This window comes from Athene noctua, chromosome 1 (genome assembly GCF_965140245.1).
Source record: "Athene noctua chromosome 1, bAthNoc1.hap1.1, whole genome shotgun sequence".
NCBI lineage: Eukaryota > Metazoa > Chordata > Aves > Strigiformes > Strigidae > Athene > Athene noctua.
Window position 1 is genome coordinate 207,826,623 of NC_134037.1, and position 17,727 is coordinate 207,844,349.

Genomic DNA, 17,727 nt, shown 5'->3' on the forward strand with positions numbered 1-17,727 from the left:
CTGACTGAGGGTGCACTCGATCCCCTCGTCTAGATCATCAGTAAAGATGTTAAACAGGAGTGGCCCCAAAAACGAGCCCTGGGGGACACCACTCGTGACCGGCCGCCAACTGGATTTAACGCCGTTCACCACAACTCTTTGGGTCCGGCCATCCAGACAGTTTTTTACCCAGCAAAGTGTGTGATTGTCCAAGCCACGAGCAGCCAGTTTCACCAGGAGAATGCTGTGGGAAATGGTGTCAAAGGCCTTGCTAAAGTCGAGGTAAACAACATCCACAGCCTTTCCCTCATCCAATAAGCAGGTCGCCCTTTTGTAGAAGGAGATCAGGTTTGTCAGGCAGGACGTGCCTTTCATAACCCCATGCTGACTGGGCCTGAGCATCTGGTTGTCCGTCATGTTATGTGACGGTACTCAGGATGAGCTGCTCCATCAGCTTCCCAGGCACCGAAGTCAAGTTGACAGGCCTGTAATTTCCTGGATCATCCTTCCAACCCTTCTCATATATGGGTGTCACACTGGCCAATTTCCAGTCTGTTGGAACCTCCCCAGTCAGCCAGGACTGCTGGTAAATGATGGAAAGCAGCTTGGCGAGCACCCCAGCCAGCTCCTTCAGCACCCTCAGGTGTATCCCATCCGATCCCATAGATCTGTGTGTGTCTGTGTGATGCAGCAGGTCACTGACTATCTCCTCCTGGACTGAGTCATTCTCTCAGTCTGTCTTCTGGCTGAGGAGGCTGGATTCCCCCAGTACAACTAGTCTTGTTATTCAAGACTGAAGCAAAGAAGGCATTACGCACCTCAGCCTTCTCCTCATCACTTGTTACCATGTTTCCTCCTGTGCCTAGCAGGGGATGGAGGCTCTTCCTGGTCTTTGTTTTGCTACTGACATACTTACAGAAACATTCCTTGTTCTTGATTGCTGAAGCGAGATTAATTTCCAGCTGGGCTTTAGACCTCCTGATTTCTGTCCTGCATAGCCTCACAGCCTCTTTGTAATCACTGTGAGTGTCTAGCCCCTTCTTCCAAAGGCTGTAAGCTCTCCTTTTCTCCCTGAGTTCCAGCCAAAGCTCCCTGTTCAGCCAGGGTGGTGTTCTCTGCCACCGGCTTCTCTTACAGCACCTGGGGACTGCCAGCTCCTGAGCCATTAACTCTTCCTTCTTAAAGAGTGCCCAGCCTTCCTGGACCCCTATACCCTTCAGGATTGTCTCCCATGTCAGTTTGCTTCTGTGGGATTTGAATACTTGTACTCTAGCTGTTCAGCATAAAATGGAAATGATTAACCATTCACAAAGGTATTTAAGTGTATGTTCTAAGCAGGTAAGGCACTGTCCGTATTAACAGCAGCAATTAGGTATTGCTTCACCTGATCTCAGCTTATGTGGCTGTTGAAAGGGATCAGAAACGTTTGTTTTGGAAACAGTGATATCTTTATACTTTTTGTTAAAAGTATTAAGAAATACCAAATTAATATTCCACCTCTCAGACTCACCTTTTCTTTCCAACCATGGTGTAACTTACTAGGTATGCCTTTTTTTTTTTTTTTAAATTCCTAATTGCTTCAGAAAGATGGTGCGAAGTTCTACTCGGCAACATCCTCTCTAACTTTCTGCCCAGCACTTGTACTATATGTGGCATCAGCTTTCCTCAAACTGAATAACCTGAGGCCTTCAGTTTCTGCTCAGATGTCTTAATTAGCAGATTACGAGGGAGAGGCATCATTGCTCTGAGGTAATTAGGCAGTCTGTATCCAAAGTACATGGAAGCTCCTAGTGTATTATTGCCTTACCCTATTGCTACCAAGATTGGATTTTCCCCAGTCTCATGTGCCAAGATTTGTCACACGCAAATTAGGCACCGGAGAAGGCTATCGGAATTCCATCATTGTTTTTCCAGTGAACAGGCAAATGTATTATAGTGCCCTGATATGTGAAAATGGACTTAATTCTGAGAAAAAGCATAGAGAGAAAAATGAGATCCTTTTAAAAATTGTGCTAGACACAAGATCTGAAATTTGACAATATATTGGCCTTTCATTCATGAGTCTCCATTTTCTCTTCCTGTGAAATTACTGGTACTCCTGCAAATTGTACACCTCATAGCCAATATAGCCTTCTACATTTAATACTTTGTTCTCTGAAAATCTTGTGAAGTGCTGGAGCTGGAAAGATCTTACACCTTACAGCAGTTATGGGTGTCTGTGGGTTGATGTATATCTATATTTCAGCCTGATACCCTTTTGATACTGGCATAATACTACATGATGAATTGTCTGTGTTTTGCAGTGTGTTTTTGTAAACTTAGAAATTATATTTACCATGTGTATACTCAAGATGTCCGGGCAGAATTCTGTAGGAAAGACTGAATTTCGTATTTCCAACTTTTAAGTGCCTGTCTTTTTGACCTTAATAATGTTACTTCATAATCTTTTATAATGTATAATTGAAACATAAAGAATGTTAATAGTGAGAGTGCATATGGAACAGTTTTCTGATTGTAGGCAGTACTGATTGAGAGTGATATTTCCAGTGCTTTTTTTCCCCCCCCAGATCTTAGTTTTCAAGCAGCTGCTCGAATTATGTCTACACCTGTTTATGATACCTTAAAGGTAATGAAGGACATAGCTCAGAACTTCCCAATAAGAGCCAGGTATGATACTTATGCTTGTTTTTCAAATACTGTTTTTATGTTTGCATTTGAATTTTATGACAGTAATAGAGATTTATATCCAAATCGTGCAGTCAGATATTCATGTTTTACAGCTTGCTAGATGGATTCCAGGGAATTTCATTGAATAGAAAATAACTCCTGGGAGAGCTCATGATTGGTCTCTTAAATGTTTCCTGTCTGATGCAGGAGGTGCCATGAAGGCATGCGTCCTAATCCTTCAGGCACTTACGGTTGAATGCCTAGTCCTCCTGGATTTTACTGGAATAATATTTTCCCAGGTGGAAAATTCTGTTGAATTAATAGCAGATCTACTCAGGAAGAGGCAAAATTCTATTAAATTTCATAGGGAATCCACGTACACTAATTCTAAGCACAACATTGTTGACAGGATTGGGCCCCATCTGCTGTAGTTTAGTGTTCTCACAGGGGAAGTTCTGTCTCTCATAACAGATTACCTAATAAAAGATCAAGATAAATATTAAATAAATTAATAATATTTTCCTCTGTATTATATTAAAATGTGGTCTTCCTGTAAGCCAATTGTATTGAGAAATGCTTTTCTTTATATTTAATAAGCTCTTCATGTAATCCTGTCAGCAATATTTGCTTGAATTACTGAACTAAATATAATGCTAAACAGGATTCTTAACTCAGTATGCTTTCACATTTTACAACTCGTTTAATTATCACAGTGTTTCATTGTCATCTCTGATTTTCTGTTAGAGAAAATCTACACTGTAATGGAAAAACTACCTTTAACATCTTGTTTCAAGGAAGAACTTTACATTAACTTTTTAAATGACTGAAACATAATTATTATGAAATAGTAAGGTACAAGTTTCCACTTAGATTAGCAATCAGAAAATTCAGGTTTCCATTAGAAGATAGTGGAAACATACATAATGTTGAACTGCAAGGCCAGTTCTGTTCTTTAAAGGACAAGAAAAAGTCAGTTTGAAGTATGCTGGGTGACATTTAAATCAATTTTAAAAGTCATTTAATTGTTACATCCCACTCTGACTCTTGTCGTATATTTGTGACATTAGAGCACAATTTACCTACTATTCAAACATTTTATTTTTATGGATAAAAGCATTAGAAGACCTTGGAATTATTAAAAGGGGAATTGCAGTTCCTGTCCTGTGTGATTTATTCTACTATGCTAATCTAACATGTTATTTTTAACATGAGAAATTACAAATATTTAAATAATTTAAAGTTAGTAGGTCTGAATTGGCAACAAACTTAAATCAAAGGGTCATTGCATAAAAACAGTGCACAGAATATATTTCCTTATTAATCTAATCATGCTTAACCCACTGAGTCAAAAAGACTAGTTTGGAAAAAAAAACTTAGAATAAACAAGAAATTAAAAGATATTGCTTAATCACTTGAGATAGGTAACTGATCATTATAATAGTAGTATATTAAAATTATTTAAATTTCATACAGTTTAGATATGAAAATGACTGTTTTAAAGTTATTTAAATTTTGATTTGAAAATGCTGTATAAAAATTTTAGAATTGTAGTTATGAAAATAAAAATTAAATCTTATATATTCATTAAAAATGGAGGAGTTCCTTAGACCATAAAAAATGAATATACTCTGGAAGTATCTTTCACTTTCTGGTTTATAACCTGCATTTCTGTGTCTCAGTATTTCCAGTTGAAAAGGTTAGTCTGAGGTGGATTTTACAAAATGTCATCAGATGTAGACAATGTAACAACTGATATGGTGACATTTTGATAATTCATTTTATAGGGTATTTTTCATCTTTATTTTGTTGTATACATGTCATAATTATCTGTTATTTAAGAATACAGTAATAAGAGTTGTAATATTCTGTTTCTTGCTATTTATTTATCATTCATAAATATTAACGTTATAAACGTGAAAGGTTTCTTTTTTTCCCCTGATATGCAGTACTACATAGCTACATGTTCTTCCAGGTAAGAATAAAGATGCATAAAATTATATGATAGAAAATATTACAAACTTACTGTCATACAAGAACATTTCTACGTCATGTAGAAAGGTAAATAGCATTCATTTACTTTCAGACAGTGAAGTGTTTCTCTTTAATGAGTTCTTAACACTTAATATTTAGAAAAAAGTGCATAAAACGTTGAGGCTCTGATCAAATTGAACAAATGACCAAACTCAGAATGAACAGATGTCTTTCATGGGTACTTTTACACGTGTTACCTCAGATTCCTAGGGTATCCTCCTCAAGGATAAACCATCACATTTTTTTCCTTAAAATCCTGCTTGAATCCTGCATTGTCAACTGCTATGCATGGACAAGGACCTAGTTAACAATTCTCTAATGCATTGCTTCCTTATTACCAGAAAAGCTATCAGTAAAGCTTACCTTCTGCTGCTAAGTATTTTACTTCCTTGCTAACATTGGCTTTGTCTTTTCCTTTCTGCCTTTTTATTATTTTCACATTCATTTTCTATGTTTCTGCCTTACTGCTGTAAGCTGTTTGGAAAGATTTAGATTGTTCTTTTTATCTGTGCGGTTTTTATCACCTGTGTATGCAGAATGAAGCATTGATTCCAAGAGCTGCAGGCCCTACTACTATTTATGTTGAGTTTAGCAAGATAAAAATCAGAGCTTTTTTTCCCCTAAAGTATTTTTTACTTCAGTACTCTCTAAAACTATTGCTATGAAGTCAGAGTAATAGTGTGGTAGTACTGCCACACATTAAATTTCCACTTTGATATGGAGTCCTGTTAAGTAGCTGTTTTGCTCATTGGCTAAGTAAATTCACAGTAGCAATTCCCATCAATTACAGATGTTCTTGTAATGGGAAGGGTTCTGTAGTGTTTCTGAATTCTGTCTATTGCTAGTAGAAGGTCCTTTAAAGCAGTGTCCATATATATATATATATATATAGTCAGCTTTCGAGTCTTCTGACTTGATAGTGTTTTTAACTAATCCATCTCCTCTGTTTTTCCAAATTTAAATTTGGCTTCAGGTATTCTTTTCTTTGTACTTACAATTTCTTTTAGTATTTTTTAAAAATCTTAATCAGCAATGTTTCTTTTTCAGCAGAAATGTTTATAGTTTCTTGCTTTCTGTGCTTTTTTATTTCAAAACCAGTAGATGCAGAAAGTAGTACAGTGTAAAATATATTTACTCAGTGTTGAATACACTTAGTACATTCTTTATGTGCACAGAAGGTACCTAGCAGTATGATTATAAAAGCTTTATGAGAAAGAGTTTAGACGAGTTGAACAATAAAAAGTAAGTTATTAAGCTCATCTTCAAATGGCTACTGATAATAGTATATTTGAACCATACTGTCTTTTTTATTGCTGTCTTTCACATCACAATTTGAGTTACAGCTTTCTCATTTTGAGCCAAGGAAAGCCCACCAAGTATGAGTTGGTATAAATACAGCTTCTCTTGATCCTTTGTCACTCTTTCATCACATGGTCCAGAAGTGATCCACAGTGACAAAAATAATCTGCCAGAATATTTAAAGGGGGTGAATGGAAAAAGGGTATTTAGCTGTGATGAATTGTGTAATGTTTTTGAACAAAGCTTGGAAATCATATTGTTTGCACTTAACAAGTAGTCTTTTTGATCGCCTGGAAAGCTTGAATATTTGTTTAAAGTAAACTGATTTTATATCTTATTTCTGACATGATGTAAAAAATGTGGACTTTACTAGGAAGATCTATTCTAAATCAGTTTCTTTGGGAGGATGTAAGGATTTATATTATTAAATAAATACTTTATTATCCGTGAGTACTAAAGTTGCCTTAGTGGGATCATACTCAGTTTTAGTTAACTTTCAGGTTTAAGATTACTCCAGTTTTTCCGAAAGTCTCATACAGATTTGCTAAAACATATTCAATTATGTTTTGAAAAAAATATTTATGTAGGCAACTAGAGTATTTTGGCATTTATTGGGAGAATCAGACTTAGGTTAATATGATTTAGGGTTTCTTAAAACAGAGATTAATTTGCCTCTGGGAGTATTTTATGATAGCCTAGTAATTAGAAACGAAAATTTTGACTGTCTGTGAATACTTAACATTTCCAAAGGACTCAATCTGCAAATATCTTTTTCTAATGTCAGCTAATTTTCAAGTGGTCATTCTTTTCATATTTTCCTTGCCTTGGGCCAAAACATCAAGTTGTATCCTTGGCTGCCTGTGCTGTAATGTTGAGTAGCATGAAGTTAGTAACTAACTTAAAATATACAAATATGGCATTTATTTAGGTAATAATTTAGATTATCAAACAACTTTTTTTTATAATATACATGCTATTTTCCAGGGGGGGAAAAAAAAAAAAAAAGAGGAAGGATTGAGAGTGGTAAATGTGCTGATAAAATTACTTCAACAAAACCTAGCATAAATTTGAAACCTGGGTTTACTAGAGTAACACAGAACAAAATATTTGTTTTGAAAACAAAATATTTATGACACTCCATTACTCTTTGTCTTAATTACAGCATTCTTCAATTAGAGTGCATTGGATATGGTATTAAATTACATATTTCACATTATTTAATGCATTTTTAAAATACAGTGGTTGAGTGATACCAATATTTTAATTTTACAGATCACTGACCAGAGTGCCTGTAGACAAGAAAATGCGAAATGAAATAGAAGAAAATCAGAAGGTTTGCTTTTATTTCTTCAAGTGGACATTTGAATTACTATCATATTACTGCTTTTGGAGAGTTTTATTAGTGTAGCAGTTTTCATGTGGTTTCTGTCAAGGAAAAAGAGCTAATTGCTTCTAAACACCTTCTACTAAGTAGATAACTGAAATACTCAATACAAATTTTTCACTTTCTGCTGTTCTTGCTACATTTTCCCTTCCCTCTTTTTTACAGAATTGGGCAAGGATGAGCAATTTTTAGAGAGTGTTGTGTTAAGCTATAACTTGTGCGCTGTATCAGTTAATTTTTCTAGAGCTTTGGTGTTGAACCTAGGCCTGCTGGCTATATTATGGTCAGCACATGCTAGCCTTGAGCTTTCCACACTCTCAGAATCATGCATGCAACTGTTCTGCAAGGTATTTTGAACATTGTCTATGGCAGATGGGGGGTTTATTTTCATCCTTGATGCACTGCATCTTTTGTGCCTTGTATCCCATGACATGTTCATGTGACTTTGACTGATTTGAGATGTATCCTGAGATGCCATTTTGCATTTGTTGAGTTCACAACACCTGTTGTATTTTCTGTCTCAGTTCAGAGTTTGGATTTTTTCTTCCAAGTTGAGTGTTAAAATTATATGTTAGCCACCATTCTTTCAGGACTGGTCACATGAAATGACATCCATAGCACTGTCCTTACTCTTGATCTTCAGAATGTATATTTTCATATGGTGTTAAGGCTGATGAACCACTGTAGGAAAGGGATTTGTTTCTTACTTATGGCACTCCTGTACTTTTTCAGTATTTCCATGTATCACTTTGCTTTGTATCTATTCAGGCCTTTTCCTCTTGCGTTGCCAAGATGTCCAGGGGAAATGTCTTTCCAGTTTCTTCCACCCTCCAAAACAGCAAAAGTGAACAATGTCCCAGCTGCACTGATGCAGCCTTCTCATAAAAAGCTTGTCATCTCCATTGTAGCAGAAATTCCACATAAATGGGTTAGAACTCTCCACCATGCAAAACTAACATAAGGCTTTCCAGTCTTTGAGTATTTCCTGCCCAAACAGTGACAGGCTCAAGTGTTATGTCCTTGTGAACGTTTATGCAAACAATTGTGTAGGGATTTTTTTGTCCACAGGTGATTGCATGTGGGACTGGTCTATTGAGAATACATTTCATATATCCTGGCAGTTCACCTTCTTGAGTCTTTCAGCCTTCTTGTGTGCAGGATATACATTTGATTCTTGGGTTTTCAACAGAGATCTTAGTGGGCTCAACGTCATGCAGGCCTCTTATTTCTTACACTAGTGAGAAGTCTCATAGTTTTCGTTTAAGGGAGCAAATCAGTATCTGTACCCTGCTTCATTGCTTTCTGTATACAGCTGAGATAGGCGTTTTCCTATATCTCTGTTAAGATTATAGCCAGGATAAAGCAAAACAAAGCCCTGATGATTATAGTTTCTTCAGAGTACAAGTGCTGATGTCAGGACTTTCCTTGATTCTCGATGAAGTCTTCACATTGTCTTTCTCAAATCACAGCTCAGTTAACAGAAAAATCAAAAATAACTGCTTAATCTAAAACTACTCCTCTACCCCAAAGTCCAAAAAAGTAAAGGTATATCAGGAGTTTAAATAGCTATTATTACTAAATATAAGGATTAGAAAAAGTAAAGGTTTGGTTTGAAAATAAGATGTCTTAATCTAGACACATCTGTATGGTATCTAAACTCCTGTTATGACAATTAAGATGTAGCCAATGGACATCAAAACCAATTTAGCTTGCTCAGTGGTTGTTTTGTGGGGCATGACTGAGTTGCCTAAACCTGAATTTTTGATGTCATTTGAGATACCACAGGCTATCCAAGATAGCCACATAGATCTGGCAGATGTCTCTACTGGGATATCCATTCCCCTTTCCCTGACTTGTACTTTCCAGTTCAAGGTGCCTTATCCTGAAACAAATGACATTGGATACCTATGTGGTTGATCAGCTGGATCCACTCCTATGATACCATGACTTTATTAAATACATTAACTCTAAGGTACCTATCACACTAAGTTTAAATTTCATACTACATCCTACCTGTAGTCTAAAGGCTATAGGCCTTTAGTCAGCTAAAAGCTAAAGTCTGTTGAATACAAGTAGGGAAACTTCCTGAACACTGCTGCTAGAGAACAATAAATTGGCATGTACGTTCTTGAACTGCAGTACATCCATCTAGCAGCAGGAGAGATATGATCTCATGCTGTGTGTAACTGGATGATTCCCTCTCAAGATAATGAAAGTTGAATAGGAAATGCAATGAGAGGAAATAAAGGTATTAAAAGTTGAAAGGCATGTGATGATTTAGATGTGTAATGAATTGATACCTAACTAAGAAATAGACAAAAAACTGCTCTAGATAAAAGAAAAAATAAAATCTCATTAAACACAACTCGCAACTTCCAGTGCAATAATTTGCTGCCAGTTTAGCAAGAAAATACTATGAGTATTATCAGCATTAAATTCTAGTCTTGGATGCCTAAATACTACTTCCATCAAAGTTGTTACGGCAAAGGGATGTTTTTCTGAACAATCAAATGCCTAGCATCAAAATTGTATGATGAGTCTTAGCTCTGATTCAGCTCAGTTCTTTTCCTACTGCAGTACTGAAGGATTTTGAAGACTTCTATACTCCCATTTCAATATCCAATAGCTGATACTTTTTTCATTGTTCTTGCATTAATTTTAATTTGTATTCGGATTTTTATAACCTATATCACCCAGCCCATTGCAGTCTTTCTTGGTATCAGTGTTTACATGAGTATCTGAGCTTATAGAAATGACCAGTAAGCTTTCAACAGCGGTTGAAAAGAAGTCTCTTACCCTAAATGCTAATTTCAGTGCTTCAAGGGGAGGGCCTGTTTTAGCTGATCTCACAGGATCTGTGCAAGAGCCCTGAAGGATGCTGGTAAGATTTCTTGACACTGTAATCCTCTTCATATTTATTGTTCACTCCTTGAGTCCAGTGGCATCAAGGGAGTTATTTCTGTGGGCGCAATACTTCGTGGCACAATGCTGGTATTAAAACTGTTGGATTTACTAACTATAGAAAAATTTTAGGTATGCTAGGACTTTGAGTGCTTCTCAGCCTGGTTCAGAGGAGTCTCATCACTGTGTGCCTGGTTGTTTGATTTTGTCCCATCTGCCTGTTTTGGTTGTGTCTCAGGATCAAACTCTGTAGGTAAAATGATCAGATATTTTGCCTGCTGCAATGACAGTTGGCATCATCTGTGAATGTCTGTGAATTCTGGCTGCTTAGAAGGAATGTGTGGAGTGAGACCTTGGAGAGCATGTAATACTCTGTGAAGCTCTGGTAGGAAAAATGTAAATGTCAGACACCAGCCGCTACTTCTATGTTTTGTTTTAATGGTTGCATGAGGTTTAACAACGATAAATATTAAATCCTGCACTTGGGCTGGAGTAATCCAAAGCAGTAGTTAGTTTTAAAGAAGGTAGAAGTTCTTCCTCTTTCGTACCAAGTTTTGGGGACATAAAAAAAAAAAAAATAATCTGTAATTTAGATGAGTATATTATTGGGAATAAAGGGATTTTTATATATTAGAAAAACAATTACATTATCTCTTTCTTTTTTTCCTTACCATAAGGAATTAACTGCCATGCATTTATGCTCCTCATTTTTGCAAGCTCACTGGCATCCATTTTTTACGTGCCTACTAACATTTTCAGGAAAGATAATAGCTAACTAATTTTTTTTTAAAAAAGGTACTTCTGGTTATTTCTTAGCATTAGTGGGATGCAGCCCCTCCCAAATTGTATCTGAGTTTGAATATATGTGTTTAGATAACTTCATAACAAGCATAAGTAATCATATTACTCTTTTGTAAATCTGCGTACAAAAAAGCAATGAAAGCACTACAAAGTTCCGGTTACACCATTAGAATAAATTAAATTTATAACTTTCAAAAGCTGTTCTTCAAAATCAAGGACAAGTTTTGATTTTCATAAAAATTCTTTCTGTGTTAGGCTCAGGCTTATCACAGGTGCATTTTTCCTTCACAGAGAGCCTTGCCTTTCATATGCTGATGTTAGGTGCCATTACTTATTTCCATTCTGCTTTAGGTTGTGAAAATGTTCATATATATTGAGGAATATGGTACCTCTTTATTGAATGATGAGTGATGGATACTGTGCTAGGGCACATGGAAAATAAGGAGGTGATTGGTGACAGCCAGTATGGCTTCACTAAGGGCAAATCATGACTGACATATTTGATGGCTTTCTACAACGGGGTTACAGCACTGGTGGATAAATGAAGAGCAACTTACGTCATCTACCTGGACTTGTGCAAAGCATTTGACACTGTCCTGCACAACATACTTATTGCTAAATTGGAGAGACATGGGTTTCATGGATGGGCTGTTTGGTGGGTAAGGAATTGGCTGGATGGTCACATTCAAAGAGTTGTGGTCAACAGCTCGATGTCTGAGTAGAGAGCAGTGACAAGTGGTGTTTCTCAGGGGTCAGTGTTGGGACTAGGACTGTTTAACATCTTTGTTGAAGACATGGACAGGGGGATTGAGTGCACCCTCAGCAAGTTTACCAGTGATACCAAGCTGTGTGCTGCAGTCGACATGCTGGAGGGAAGGGATGTGCCATCCAGAGGGACCTTGACAGGCTAGAGAGGTGGGCCCGTGCAAACCTCATGAAATTCAACAAGTGCAAGGTCTTGCACATGGGCCAGGTCAATCCCAAGCACAAATACAGGCTGGGTGATGAGTGGATAGAGAGCAGCCCTGTGGAGAAGGACTTGGGGGTATTAGTGGATGAAAAACTGACAGTGATCCAGCAATGTGCTCTCACAGCTCAGGAAGCCAACTGTGTCCTGGGCTGCATCAAGAGAAGTGTGGTCAGCAGGCTGAGGGAGGTGATTCTCCCCCTCTACTCTGCTATTGTGAGACCCCACCTGGAGTGCTGTGCCCAGCTCTGGGGCCCCCAGTGTAAGAAGGACATGGACATGTTGGAGCAGGTCCAGGGGAGGCCATGAAGATAATCAGGAGTCTGGAGTACCTTTCTTATATGAGGACAGGCTGAGAGAGTTGGGGTTGTTCAGCCTGGTGAAGAGAAGGCTCCAGGGAGACCTTATAGCAGCTCCCTTAAAGACCCCCTTAAAGGGGTCCTACAGGAAAGATGGGGAGGGATTTATCAGGGTGTGTAGGGATTGGATGAGGGGTAATGGTTTTAAACTGAAAGTGGGCAGATTTAGATCAGATAGAAGGAAGAAATTCTTCACTGTGAGTGTGGTGAGACAGTGGCACAGATTTCCCAGAGAAGCTGTGGCTGCCCCCTCCCTGGCAGTGTCCAAGGCCAGGCTGGACGGGGCTTGGAGCAACCTGGGCTAGTGGAAGGTGTCCCTGCCCATGGCAGGGGGGGTGGAACTAGATGATCTTTAAGGTCCCTTCCAACCCAAACCATTCTGTGATTCTATGAATATGCACATACGTTAGATTACGAAGAGGTTCAAGTAAACTGTTGTCAGATTTATGTGGGGTTGCACTTGTAGTACCACAAACCAGTTAGCTTTGAGTTTACTTACATTTAACTGTGTGAAAGTAACCACACTACTTTGAAGAAATAATATCGGTTTAAATGTTTTCCTGTTTTTTCTCTCATTTACTCAGTGACAGACTTGAGCTGTGTATATTACTCCACTTATGAGTTGCTTGCTCTAAGTGTGCTTTTGTCTAAAGTGTGGTTTTTGTAGACACTTACTTTGTTTAGCAATTGGAAGCTAAATGGGGGAAAAAATATATTCTCAGATTGCTTTTTTCTGCATATTTTTTGTGCTTTCCATTCTTCTTTTGGGAATTAAGACATGTCTGGAATCTGACTGCTCCTCATGGGGTGAGTTGGAATAAACTACTGCTGTTGCTCCTGTTACTTATCTTGCTACTGCTACTGTAGATTGAACAGTGTGGTGCCTCACAGCTCTCTAAAATAAAATAAGGCATACTTTACTCCCTAAATAGTTCCTTCCTCTTGTATTCGTTTAGTGATTTTTTTTCTTCTTTGCAAAGCAAGGATATGCTATGCTATCCCTTTCTGATCTGTGTTTTATCCAGTGTCCCTTTGTTAGAAGAGATTGTATGTTTCTAGTCTGTCTTTCCTAATTCCTGTAACAATTGCGACTACACGTTTTCTAGAATTATAAAAAACGTTATGTTATTGAGAGAGCTGGTTTCGAGTGGAGGTCTGTCAGATACATGTAAGGTCTCCCTTTGTTGAACAGATATGTAGGAGTCATTTTTCAAAGACGTACAGGCATGTGTGTTTTCACTTTCTGTTGGCAGACACAGAGAAGGTGTCCTTGTCTCTATGTTGTACAGGTAGGGACACTGTAGGTGGTTTTGGAAGAATTATCAGATATTTTCATTTGTATTTGTATATTGAATGTGTGTTAAATAGCACTCATAGAAGTATGTTGTCAATATTTTTACCAACAGCACTCAGGTAAAAGAAGAAATTATGTGGAAGAGATCTGATGTGTCTGTTTTGCAGAATTACTTTAAGTTTTTTCATATATATATATTTATGTGTATATATATTTATATGTGTGTGTGTTGACACTACCTAAATAAGTTAGCTTTCTACTTTTTAGCATTTTAATGAAATTCTTGGAATCCAACCTGGAGAAGCACGTTTATTTCTAAATGGCATTCATATTGACCTGGATTTTCATGATCCTTTTAGGTAAGATGATACATTTCGTTTGACAATTACAGAATTACTAATAATGCTGGAGAAGTTGTACTCATGGTGATGGATAATCTCATCTGTTGCATTTTGGGAGACAGGAAATGCTTCAGTAGAGGGAATACTGGTTTACAGTGGTTTTGCTTTGAAAATGAACATTGTATACGTAGTTGAAAACAGCGTTTTCTTTTGTAATATGTTTCCTAATTTGCTTACAATTTTAAAACTTACTGTGTAAAATTAATTTGGAAATGGAAGGAATCCAACATGTATGGATAAAAAAGGAGGAAAAGCACTTTATAAAAAGTAAGTTAAGTGATTTCACATCCCTATTTCTTGAAAATTTTAAAAAAATTTCAGGCATTAAATTTAGATACACAACACCTTGGGTTATTTTTGGCATGCTTGTGAGTCTGTGTCTGGCCACATTTTATAGTAAGTTCTGTTAATGCAGAACTAATGTGGTTTTTTGGTTAAGAAATATTTATACAGTTTGTGTAATTATAGTATAATTATTTTGGGTGTGACTTGACTCTTTTATGCAAGCACTCATAAACTGTAAACATTTTCCCTTGTATTTGTATGTTGTTAACAGCAGGACACACATGATTACTTCAGTCTTTGGTGGGCTGCAAACTCTCAGTAGATCTACTGATGCTAAGGTTGAGGTTTTCTTCATGTTTCTATGATTTGTCAGTCTGCAATTTTTTATTTTCTGTTTTTTAACTCAAAATGTCATCTTTTCTCCTCCATGGAGATTCTTAAACTTTCTTGGGTTTAGCATTTATACTTGCAACTTTTACTTTTTTTTTGTCGGCCAGAGTTTTAAGATGGAATCAGTTGCATCTTTTTTGGTAATGACGCAAATATTAATAGTGCTCTTTAATGACAGTACTAGGTTTCATTTCAATATATTTTAGAAGAAACCTTTCAGAATAGAGAAAATTCTAAATGAAGCAAGATAGAAATAAAGGCATTTGTAAACCTTGCCTGCTGTGTTCTACTGGTGGCTACTTCAGGTTTGTTTCCATTCTCATATTGAATTTTCAGATTGCAACAAATGTTCCAGAGTCCTGTTGGGTCTTCTGGGAAAGAGTCGTCTTCTGGAGGTGTAGCTATGTGTTTCCTCCATGCTGTTTTCAGGGTTCTACCATAATGCAGACTTAGAGCTTGTCTGTCTCCATCACTTGCTGCCAGCTTCTCTGCACATCCTCTTAGGGCACCCCTGTTTGGGTTTCTGCCTCAGCCAGGACAGTGCAGCAAGCAACCTTTCACTCTGCTGTCCTGCCAAATCTTAAAGATGGATGAAATTCCTTCATATAAAATAAATGTGGATGAACTAAAGATTTTATAATCTAATTCTGTTTTGAAATAAGCTGGAGACTATATAGTATTATTTATTGATTTTTTTTTAAACATTTAACTGCAGGAGAATATAAAAATTATTTTTAATACTAAAAATAATCCTCATATAATAGGCTGTGAAATATTTTTTTTTCTTTTTACATCATGACAAGAATTCCGTGTAGACACTATGCATTTTGTCTTCCTGAAAAAGCATCTTAGAGACTCTTAAACTGGAAGGAAAAGTGATGCATGGCCTTCATGAACTTGGAATCAAAGAGGAGATACTAAGTAAATTTATGAGGTTGCATATACATCCTACAGATGACAGTTATGCACTAGATGTTCGTCACTCTTCGATAATAGTAAGTAATTAAACAATTATTTAAATATTGTGTATTTGCTAATGCCTTGTATGAGACAGTCTATCTTTTGTAGTGTAATTGAAATACTGTGCACAAGACCATATATTGGTAAGCAGTTTAAAATGTTTTGGAGGGTAGTATCTCTTTGATCTATTTTAGGACTAATTTTCTCTAGCCTATACCTTACTAAAATTTTAATCTGTAGGATGTTTAAAGTACAGAGGAATATATCTAAGAGTAGTTGCACACTCATAGCTATAGAATCTGACTTTACAGCAATTAATTACATAATCTATTAATTACATAATATATTCGTATTATGCAAGACAGCTAAATGTACTTCGAAAGTATGATAAGTGAATTGTGGACAACTTAAATATCTTGGTTTTAATTGTCCAATGGCTCTGCTTTTTTCCCTTCTTCAAAATTTATACAGTTTTCACTATAAAGGTTATACCCCAGTGGAAAAGGCACTGAAATACTCATTATCTTCACCTGAAAGAATCATATTTCATTCTTCTGTTTGCCAAGTACAGTCAGACTTGTACAGAAAACAGTAGAACAAACTTGCCGTATATTATTTAGTTATTTTGATATATCTAAAGCACTGTTGCGGGTTATAGATAAATACTCTGTTTGCCTTACAAGATGGTTGTGCTGTGTTACACGCATACCTGTGTGATATGTTGTTATGACCTTTGTATTGTGAAAGTAGTTTCCACACATGAAAAAATGGTTTTGTTCACATCCCAATAGAGTACAAATGGTCCTTTTTTCTTTTCCATCTGTTATTAGATTTATTATTTACTGCAAATAATAACCCCAAGCAGTTTGATTGGAAAAAAAAGTATTAATTTTAGAAGCTTTTTTCTGTTACTATTTCAAAAACAAGATAAAATCCTTTCGGGCTTTCCGTGTATTTTAAGATATCTTTTATATATATATATATATATATATAACTCAGTGTTTAATGTGTGTTTTTCAAATGTCTACCTCTTGTTTTAGTGGGTTAACAATATAGAACAAGATCACAGGTATAGCACATGGCCTTCAAGCTATCAGGAACTGCTAAAACCCACATTTCCTGGAGTTATACAGCAGATTAGACGCAATTTATACAATTTGGTAAGTTTGGAAAATGTAATTTTTTTGCATAGTGTATGCATTAATATATGGATGGACAATTTATTGGAAAATGCACATGCTGTATTAATTGTTAAAATAGGTTAGAATTTCATGTTTTCTATGTGGGTCTGCTAATAGTAGTGTAAATCTTTTTGTTTAGTGGGTCATATGAGATTATTAGTCTGATTTCCAGAAGTGGACTTGCGCATAGTTTTGTCAGGAGATTTTTGTTTCCTTCCAAGCTACATATAGATAATTCAGTACTATCAATGGATTTTCTTTATAGTACACTGCTGAGAGAATGTAGTGATAACTTCTTGTTTCAGAGATGGTGAACAGAGGTACAAAAAGATTTAAGTTACATAGCATACTAATTATGAATGTCTTGTATCCTAAATTTTCTGCGTACCTAGCATTCCATATCACTTAGTAAGTTAAGAAAACAGTTACTGCTTATTTGAATTAAAATTTAAATTACAAAAGGTAATGGTATGAATCACAGAATGGTTTGAGTTGGAGGGAACCTTTACAGGTCATCTAGTCCAAGCCTCCTGCAATGAGCAGGGACACCTTCCACTAGACCAGGTTGCTCAAAGCTCCGTCCAACCTGGCCTTGAACACTTCCAGGGAAGGGGCATCCACAACCTCTCTGAGCAGCCTGTTCCCCTGTGACACCTGTGGTGTCTCACCATCCTCATTTCTTCATATCCAATCTAAACCTACCCTATTTTAGTTTAAAATTGTTACCCTTTGTTCTGTCACGACAGTGTCACTACTGTCACTACTGCTGGTAAAAAGCCTCTCTCCCATCTTTCTTATAAGCCCCATTTAAGTACTGGAAGGCTGCAA

At 36.6% G+C, this 17,727-nt stretch overlaps 1 protein-coding gene across 3 annotated transcripts in view; it reads left to right on the top strand.

The window, feature by feature from the left end:
- Positions 1 to 17,727, top strand: part of UGGT2 (UDP-glucose glycoprotein glucosyltransferase 2) — a 93,036-nt gene that overhangs the window by 23,310 nt on the left and 51,999 nt on the right. For all 3 annotated transcript variants that reach the window (XM_074911477.1, XM_074911487.1, XM_074911498.1), the window contains 5 exons: positions 2,547 to 2,646; positions 7,249 to 7,309; positions 13,950 to 14,041; positions 15,603 to 15,753; positions 16,759 to 16,878. In XM_074911477.1, coding sequence (XP_074767578.1) covers positions 2,547 to 2,646; positions 7,249 to 7,309; positions 13,950 to 14,041; positions 15,603 to 15,753; positions 16,759 to 16,878 — 524 coding nt within the window. The remainder of the gene's footprint in view (positions 1 to 2,546; positions 2,647 to 7,248; positions 7,310 to 13,949; positions 14,042 to 15,602; positions 15,754 to 16,758; positions 16,879 to 17,727) is intronic.